Here is a 9,714-nt window from a genome sequence, read left to right as displayed (position 1 = left end):
CTGGTCCGTTTTAATTCTAAGTACTCAGAGTTAGTCAGACTGCAAAGCCTGAAGGCCTTCTTACTTTTGACACCAACTTCAAATTTGATGGGGTTCACAAAACCACCCTCAGGTTTGATAATTCACTAGAAGGGTCCACATAACTCACTGAAATTGTTATTATACAGTTAGAGTTTATCCCAGGGAAAAACACAGATTAAAATAAGCCAAAGGAAAAGACCCATAGGACTGACTCGGGGGGGAGGGGTTTCAAGTGTGAGGCTTCCATTGTCCTCAGGATGCAATTCTGTGCTGTATTCAATGTGTGACAAAATACACAAGAGTATTGCCCAGAAGAGAAGCTCACCCCATGAAGGAAAAAACTACTCTGGTGCATATTGAACTGTAGGGAGGACTTTATTCAGGACTATTGTCATAGGGGATGAGACTGATCCCAAATACAAATACAGAAAAGACAGCTGAGGAGCTACAACCAACAATCAGATTGGATTGGTTGATGGAAAACTACTTACAGGAGACATGAAGGGTGGGGGATTCTGCCAACCTGACCTAACAGGATTCTTCCTAAAGGTGGGTCAAAAATGAATTTTTCAAAGGGATGAGGAACTTGATTAGATAGCAAGAGGCAATGGGGGAGGGGGGGAATTCTCACTAAACTCATATTGTGGGATTCTTGCTAAAATGGGTGATGCTGGTCAGCAAGCACAGGATGGAAAGTCATGGAAGGCCAGGACCAATGCCTAGAGAGAAGAGAAAAGAGGTTCAGAAAGGTCTAACTAAAGTTTGGTCAAGAAGAAAGTCTTATTCAAGTCATGCCTCTGTATCCAGAGTTTTTGTTGGGACTCCATTTCTGCTACCCTCATGGCTGACCTAGAGTCATCAGCCCCTCCCGGATGTCTAGTGCCTTTTGTCCTGAGTTCCTCTGAGGGTCAGAAATGACACCATGTAGCGCAAAGCTGCCATCATATAATCATACTGCTATACAGTAATTCCCCTACATATCAAAAAGCTCCATTCCAAGAGCATATTTGTAAGTCTAATTTGCTAATCAGTCCAACTAAGCTAGCCTATGTACCCAATGAACCCAATTGGGTATATAGTGCTATTATATAATAGGTTTATAATACTTTTCCAAAATAATGCATAAAAATCAAACAAGCACAAAAAATAAACATTTATCATTTACAGTATAGTATCTTGGAAAGTACACCAGACATATGAACTAACTTACATGATTGGAAATGTGAGTACATTTTTGCTTCTTTGAAAGGTTGCAACTTGAAGGTTTGTGTGTAGGGGATGCACTGTACAAGGTTTGACAATTAGGTTCACAAACCATCCTAGAAAAAGCGCTGCATACTTTATTCCTGAATATCACTACAGTCACCTCCAAAGTACTCCCCTTGGGAAGCTGTGCACCAATGTCAGCGCCTAGTCCACCCATCAAAGCATTTTGGAAGTCTTTTTCTGGAATGGCTATCAAAGCTGTTGTCGCTCTTTGTTGAGGTTTGACGGTTAAGTTTGCAAACTTGCCGCCAAAAAACTCTATTGGAACTGCCTCCCTCCTCCCCTGATCTGGCCCCCAATGACTCTTTTCTTTACCTGAAGATAAAGGAAATATTGAAAGGAGGACATTGGATGATACTCAGTATGTCAAGGGTCATACAACAACAGCTCTGATGTCAATGAGGTATGTAACACTTTTTCTAAGATGAGTTTGCAACCATAATTGTCAGAACTTGTACTGTCCTGTGGCCAAAACTGCCAGACAAACAAAGACATTCCTATCAGGCAGGACTTTCGAGGGCCTAGAGATCACTTCTCAGTAGCTGAGGACAAAAGGAAGACCTCCCTTTGGGTAAAGTGGAATTCTTCACTATGATAAGATTCTCTGAATAGTTTCTCAGGCTCTAACTCCCCTACTATCTATTCATCTATGGAGTTTTCACTCTACAAATTATTTGGTGGTGATGGTGCTGACTGCCCTGGTGTGAGAAGGCATCTTTATCAAACATCTCCCACTCAAGAGCATCTTAAGTGGATTTTACTTATTCAATCCTTTATTGAGTAAATACTACAGAATATCCATGATGTACAAACATGTTTCGCATTGAAATAAAAATTCTTTACATTTGTAAAATTAATTTCCATTTGATTTATAGTCAAAGCTCTGTGATTTACACAGGATAGAGCTTATCAAGCCCATTTTGCAGATAAACACACTGCCTTTCTTAATCATTTCACCTTTATTGTCCCAGGGATCAGGCAGATGCGCTCCATGAAGCTCTGAGCGAATTTGCAGTCATCTTGGCCATGGAGGACAAAGACCGGCAGGACAGGGAGAGGTTTCTGATAGAGTTTCCACAGGTGAAAATGAAGCTTGAGGAGAGCATATCTGAACTCCATGCCCTTGCAGGCAGGGTTGACAAAGTCCACAAGGACTGCACCATCTCCAATGTGGTGGCTGGCTCCACTGGCGCCGTCTCTGGCATCCTGACCGTCCTTGGCCTGGCTCTGGCTCCTGTGACGGCAGGGACCAGTCTGGTGCTCTCGGCAACTGGGGTGGGGCTGGGAGCTGCAGCTGCTGTGACCGGGGTTTCCTCCAGCATCGTGGATTATTCAAACAGGTTGTCGGCAGAAGCCAAGGCCAAAAACCTGATGGCCACCAGCAATGATGTAGCAAAGGTGGTCAAGGAGGCTGTGGGTACGAACACCTCCAAAGTGATTTCTTTAGTCACCAAATGCTCCCGAGACCTGCAAGGCATTGAGAAGAACATCCGTGCCTTCACCCTAGTCAAAGCCAACCCCCGCTTAGTAGCCAGTGCCCGGAGTCTCATGACTACTGGGCGCATCTCAGCCCGAAGCAGTAGGCAGGTGCAGAAAGCTTTTGGGGGCACTGCTCTGGCAATGACCAAAGGAGTCCGCCTGGTGAGTATGGCCACCGTGGGCATCTCTCTTCTGATGGATGTGGTCACCCTTGTGCAAGAGTCAGTGCACTTGCATGCGGGGGCAAAGACAAAGTCAGCGGAAGAGCTGAGGCAGCAAGCGCAGGAACTGGAGAAAATGCTGGAGCAGCTCACCCAGATCTATGTGAGTCTCCTGCCGGACCCGGCCCAGTGACCCCTGAGCAGCGTGGCCATCGGGGAGGTGTGCTGGACCAAGGCATGGACACAATGGAGACATTCTGTTAGAGGGAAAAATGGGGTGGGGAAAAGCTCATGGTGTTAAGGAGTGTGGTATTTGTGTCACTGAGCACAGCAAGGGAGGGTTTAAAACAGATGGTAAGTATGCATCCAAGAGAAAGCAGACTCGAGAGTGTATGGGGTGGGAAGACACAGTTTATTTTGTTTTTATTTTTAAATAGAGATCAGGTCTCCCTATGTTGTCCCAGCTGGTCTCAAACTCCTGGGCTCAAGCAATCCTCCCACCTCAGCCTCCCAAAGTTCTGGGGTTACAGGCAAGAGCCACCGGGCTTGGCTGGCACAGCTTATTTTGGATTCAAGAATACATTGGGGGATGAATAGAAAGAAAGTATGCAGGAACAAATAGTGAGAAGGCCTGGAAAATGGAAGAGCTGAAAGCACGATACAGCTGGAGTCAAAACCGCGGAATACAGGTGAAGAAACTGCAGCTCCACTGCCTGCCTGCCTTGTGCTTTGAAGTCACCCCCAGAAAGCAGTTTTCCGTGGGGGTGGTCTCTAGCTCTGTCTTTTCAGTGCCAACTCACCCTTGTCTTTCAGTGGGTGTCTCAGTCAGGCAGTGGCTTCTTGGTGGTAGTGGTGGTGGTGACGGCAGCAGAGTGGGGGAAGACTTGGCAAGTGCCAGTCCTGTTTGGGGCCAGGTATCCAGAAAGACCAATGCAGCTCCAATGAAACTCCAAGTGCTGTGTTGGAGAGTGGTTGAATTTTGGGGGAGGAGTGGGCCGTGAAACCAGGCTGGGTACAATGTCTCATGCCTGTTATCCCCACACTTTGGGTGGCCAAGGAGGGAGGGTTACCTGAGCCTAGGAGTTCAAGACCAGCCTGGGTAACAAGAGACTTCATCTTTAGGAAAAAAATTACCTGGGGTGGAGGGGTACACCATTAGTCCCAGTTACTTGAGGGCTGAGGCAGAGGATTGCCTGCTCAGGAGGTCAAGGGTGCAGTGAGCCATGATAGTGCCACTGCACTCTAACCTCTCTGGCATGATTCTCTCTCTCCTCTCTTTTTCTAGATGATAAATTCTGTTTCATAAACCTTGTTGGCTGCTCTTAAAATTCAGTTCAGTAGTGAATCAAAACGTCTATGAGCATTACATCTCACTCCACCCAGAAATACAACTGAGGCAGGGTAGTTAGTGTAGGTTAGACATAATTCTGGTAGGCAGTTTTTATTTTGAAATAGGAATGCATCCAAATATCTGTCTGTGGGACAAACCGCCTTACAGGTTGGAATGTGGATTGGATATGGAATTTCAGTCCACCCTGCCACCTCAGTTCACCAGGGGAAAACACCACTGAAAGCTCTAGAAATGTAAATCCAACCACCAAGTCTGGGAAGTCAGTCTACCAAAGGCAATATTAATGTTTTGAGAAAGGCCTACTCCCTCACCTATCAGAGACTGAGAGATGGTAATCTCTCTTAAGCAGCAGATACCGGTAGCCTACTCATTAGCATATTAATTATTATGAAAATATATCAAGCATTTAGTCAAGAGCAAAAGCACCAACCTTCTTTTCAATAGACTCACTCGTGCCAGCTATCTTGCAGGTATGAATTCTTTCTCACTTTTGTTAATGTAAGAGAGAGAATGATTTATTTTCAAAATGAACCCTGAGCCATATTTAAATGCCTTTGCTGAGTCACTTCCTGCTTCTTTGTTCTCTTTTTCATGGTCGTTCACTTTTGGCAAGCTTTCATGTTCAAATTTTGGAGGGAACCAATCAAAATAAAATCCTGTAAACCAATCACCTAATAGGACATGCAAATGAAGTGATTTTGTAGCAACTCTATAAACCAATAAAAAAAAGAACATGTAAATAAACTAATTATTTAAAAACAACCCGATCAATGTGTGTCATGTAGGTGATCTTTGGAAAAGTTATATAACCTCTGGAGTACCCAACCTTGGGGAAAACAGGGGAGGGACTTTTGTTCTAGGGCCCAAATATGCTAGCTGTCACGGCTTCGGTGTGCCTGCCCACCAGACACTTGATCTTGTAAGACTGTCAATAAAGTCTTGCTTCTGCTGTACTCCATGTCTCTGTGTCCATCCTTTGATTTTGGACAGATGAGTTCATTTCTCACAGTTAATAAACACTGTTTTAAAAATTTTACTTGAACCGGGTTCGGTGGTTCAACCTGTAATCCCGCGCTTTGGGAGGCTGAGGTGAATGGATTGCCTGAGCCCGCGGGTTCGAGACCCGCTTAGGCAACTTGGCGAGACCTCATCTCTACAATAAATCAAAAAAAATCTGCCAGGTGTGGTAGGGCATGCCTGTAGTTCCAGCTACTTGGAAGGTTGAAGCAGAAGGATCGCTGGAGCCCAGCAGGTTGAGGCTGCGGTGGCCGGGAATGGCCACTGTACTCCAGTCTGGGTGACAGAGTGAGACTCCAACTCAAAAACAACAACAACAACAGCAAAAAAACTTTACTGACTACTTTGAAACTCCTTTCAGTGCCAGGTTAAAGAGTCCACGAGCTTTTCACCGCACCCCACCTAGCAAGAAAACCAGATGTCAGGAACAGGTCAAAGAACCTAGTAATGTGTCAGGCAGATCAATCAACTTGGGGGTCAAGAGACACAGCCTCTCTCCTCAACATTTGGGCAAGGGAGTGGGAAAGGAGGTACCTATAGAAACATAGAATAAACTTAGTTTGGCATAGTCTTTTTGCCTCAGCATAACCATTTTTGATTAGACTTTACCCTGACACACTTTGAATCTAGCAAAAGTTAGACATACATAGATAAATTTTCAATAGGCAGGTTTTAGGAAGCATTCAGACTTTTCACTGCAGGCCAAGCTGGCAACCTACCCCACCCCCTCAGTAAATCTCCATCAGATGTAAGACCAGGACAGCTCAACCTTTCTTTTCATGGTTTAGCATAATAATCTTTAGGAAACTTCAAGTTCTTTGTCAAGGTGGAAGATAAAAAAATCACCATTTGTCTGGCAGAAGCCATAGAAATGATAATAACGTTGTCTTTTTTTTTTTTTTGAGTTGGAGTCTCACTCTGTCGCCCAGACTGGAGTGCAGTGGCACGCTCCCAGTCACCAAAGCCTCAACCTGCTGAGCTCCGGGGATCCTTCCACCTCAGCCTTCCGAGTAGCTGGAGCTGCAGGCACACACTACCATGCCCGGCTAGTTTTTGATTTATTGTAGAGATAAGGTCTCCCCAAGTTGCCCCGGGTGGGTCTCGAACCCATGGGCTCAGGCAATCCTCTCGCCTTGGCTTCCCACAGTGCTGGGATTACAGGCTGAGCCACCAAGACTTTTGGTCAAGGAGTTTGCAAATTGCAAATGTCTGATAAGTCTCTTGTAGGAAACCTCCCTCCCCTTGTCTCCTCCCATCTACTCCACCACTTGAGGGCATGAGATGCTGATGTCTGGGGATGTCAAGGTCTAAGACTCACGTGGTTACAATCAATATCAGAGATCCACCATCCTGGACATTCCTCCAGGCCTAAACTCCCTCACCCCAAAGGCCCTTAAATATACTCAGTTCTTGGTTCTTTACTGCCACTCTTGCCTCTGAGCGTCGATGTTTTTTCTAATCTGTGAAAGATGAATAATAAACTTTACTTCTTTCTACTTTCTTCCTTGTTGCAACCTTGATTATTCCTGTGGCATTGGCACCAGTACTGGGCCACCTCCTCTCAGTGGACCCTTTCATCTGGTTTTATGCATGTTGGAGTGTCTCCCTTCCATGACTCTGTCCTCACTCTCCTGTCTTCAAACCTGTTTTCCCTGTGGACTGTACTGGAATCTGGTGGCAACTGACAGCTCTGGCTGGGTAGCTCTCTGGTATGTCTGAAGGCCCCAGAAGAGGCAGGAGATCGCTGGGGCCCATTAGGGTGGAAGATTAAGGTCTATCCTCTACCTTGACTTGTAGTAGAGCCTTCCAAGCCTCTCTGTGGACCAGACTTGATCTTGGTGGGCAACTAACTGTCTTATCACCAGGTGGGCAACTGACCGGGGCAGCTCCCTGGAAAGGCAAGAACATCCGTGAAGGAAGGTCTTGAACCTCCAGCACCATCTGGGTGAGACGTGAGGTACCCAGCTCTTATCTTTCACCGGCTAATTTCTGTTCTTTCTTTGCTTGAAGATGAGCCACAACCTGTGGACCCTCGCATCGCCTCAGGCTTTCTCAATAGGAAGCACCACCTACAGTGAGTCCCGTTGTTTCTCTAGTCAGAGAGGGAGATTCCTGAAGGGCCCTCTGAGAGGGCACTCTTCCACTTTTGCTTTGGGATACATGTTTGCTGGGGTCTGGGATCCTCAGCGAAAAAGACTTGGTACCAAGCCTCCCAAACACGGTTGGAATAGCCCTAGCACTGGGGCTCAGTGTGCGGTGTCTGGTGGATTAGGGAAATGGAGGGTTACCCTCTTTCTTTCACATTCACATTACTAGCTAATTCCACCAGTCTTTGTCTGGGATGCTGGACCTAGGTGGTGGATGGTCTAATTCGCTGGATGATCTTTTTCCCTTGGACCTCCCAGAAGCAGTTCTTAGTGTGGCAGAGAGGAGCTAGAAACAATTAAAATTATTCTTTAAAAACAAATCAACGTGCAAGCTCCAAATGTGTTAGACATGGGGCGTGAGAAAACCAAACAGCTACAAGCTGCTTTCCTGTAAGAGCAAGATAGTAATCAATTCACAACCTTACCCCCGTATCCTCTCTTTGTGAAGCTATTGGTTTACAATGCCTGCTTGTCATGTATATCCTGGAAACAATTTGTTCTTTGAAAATCTGTTTTTGCTGAATACAACCTTGGAAATTCAAAAGAAAAATGTATAGTCATACAACATGACCCCCTCCCTTACCTAAACGAACATATAAAACTCTTCTCTTCTTTCTCCAGTTTGCAGAGTCTTGGAGCATTAGCCCGCTGAGTAGCACCGGCACCAATAAAACGCTGCTTCCTAAGATAGCCTTGGTCGCTGCTTCCTAAGATAGCCTTGGTGCCATGGTCTCTCTGTTTTCCCACAACATTTCGACTCTCTCTCTCTCTCTCTCTCAATCTCTCTTTCTCTCTAGGACCCTACAATGGCGAATGCTCAATCAGTTGTGAAAAAAGACTCACCATTGGCATGTCTCTTAAAGAAACTTAAGACTCTTGTTAGAGAAAGATATCAGCCCCAATCACTTCATATTTTATTGTAACACAACCAGGCCAGAATATAAGTTAGGCGATGGGGAAATTTGGTCAAGAGGGGGCTCCCTTACATTCAATACCTTAAGATACCTTGACTTACACATTAGAAATTTAAAAAAGCATGCTGAAGCTCTGTATATTCAGGTCTTTCTTCAGCTCATCGTCAGGACTTACGCTCCTCCCGTCATGTTTGTTCTTACTCCTCTATTGGCTAACTCATCCTTTGATGACTTGGACCCCGCTTATCTAGCTGCCCCTGTTTCTCAGAACCCACCTTTGCCTCCTTACCCTCTGCAGGCTCCTCTCCCAGATCTACTGTTCTCTCAATCTCTCATTCTCCTTTCCCACAAAGATCTAACATTTTTGGAGGTTCCCTTGGCTTAACCTGTCTCCCCTCAGGGAGATGGCTGGGACAAAAACATAATAAAGGCATGTTTGTATTTTTTCTATGATAAATCTCTCAAACGTAAATCTAAACTGGGATGATCAATCCTCTTCCCAGACAAAAGTAAAAAGATCATGTGTGAACTAATCATGTTAGCTAACTGAAAAAGAGTCAATTGTCATTTTAGTTTGCCTTTCCAACCAAACTTGCAAGTGCTGTAATAAAATCTTACTTCCAACTTTGCCATGTGTTAAAACATTAAAGCAGCTGGGCTCAGTGGCTCAGCCTGAGTCCTAGCACTTTGGGAGGCTGAGGCGAGTGAACTGCCTGAGCCCACAGGTGCCAGACCAGTCCGGGAAACTTGGCAAGACCTTGTCTCTACAATAAATAAAAAATTAGCCAGGTGTGGTAGCGTGTGCCTGTACTTCTGGCTACTTGGAAGGCTGAGGTGGAAGAATCTCTGGAGTCCAGCAGGTTGAGGCTGGGGGTGGCCATGAGTATGCTACTGCACTCTAGCCTGCATGATGGAATGAGACTCCAACTCAAAACAAAAACAATACAAAACATTACAGCAATAGTGAATGATCTATTGCAGAAACAAAGAACTGTGTATCACATTGAGATAGAAAGAAAGGAATTAAGCAGGAAAGCTGACCTCGAGGGTCTTATCTTATGTATGCAACTGCTTGCCATCTCTGCTTCTATAAATATGCTGTAAGTAAGCAGCTACATGCCATTTTTCTTAACTGCCATCTCTGCTTCTGTAAACATGCTTTATTACATCTCATATGGAGATATCCATAAACATATCTGTTTCAATGCTTGTTGTAGAAGTAGAGGTAACTGTTCCTGGTCCTAAATTAAAAATTGTAAAACCACCAATGACAAACCCATATATGTTGTAATCAAAAAGTTCTATAAAAGCAGCTTGAAACTGAGGGTCAGGGCTCAGGTTTTGGGAGACTACTCCAC

General features: G+C 45.0%; 1 protein-coding gene across 1 annotated transcript; it reads left to right on the top strand.

Annotated features, from left to right (window-relative positions):
• The first annotated feature begins 2,259 nt into the window (after positions 1-2,259).
• On the top strand, positions 2,260-4,216 carry LOC110596722 (apolipoprotein L3-like). Its single transcript, XM_021718614.1, has 3 exons — positions 2,260-3,090; positions 3,741-3,841; positions 4,213-4,216. The coding sequence occupies exons 1-3, from the start codon at positions 2,314-2,316 to the stop codon at positions 4,214-4,216; spliced, it is 882 nt and encodes a 293-aa protein (XP_021574289.1). The 5' UTR covers positions 2,260-2,313.
• The last annotated feature ends 5,498 nt before the right edge of the window (positions 4,217-9,714 follow it).

Source organism: Carlito syrichta, unplaced genomic scaffold (assembly GCF_000164805.1).
Source record: "Carlito syrichta isolate Samal-C Ts95f unplaced genomic scaffold, Tarsius_syrichta-2.0.1 Scaffold313117, whole genome shotgun sequence".
Taxonomy (NCBI): Eukaryota; Metazoa; Chordata; class Mammalia; order Primates; family Tarsiidae; genus Carlito; species Carlito syrichta.
The sequence above is the reverse complement of the archived record's forward strand: the minus strand, read 5'-3'. Positions and strand labels throughout refer to the sequence as shown.

Excerpts from the sequence above, each read along its gene's own strand:
- LOC110596722 (XM_021718614.1), top strand. The coding sequence starts at position 2,314 with ATGGAGGACAAAGACCGGCAGGACAGGGAGAGGTTTCTGATAGAGTTT. Across the intron at positions 3,091-3,740 it reads AGCAGCTCACCCAGATCTAT|TGGGTGTCTCAGTCAGGCAG; the intron begins GTGAGTCTCCTG and ends CTTGTCTTTCAG.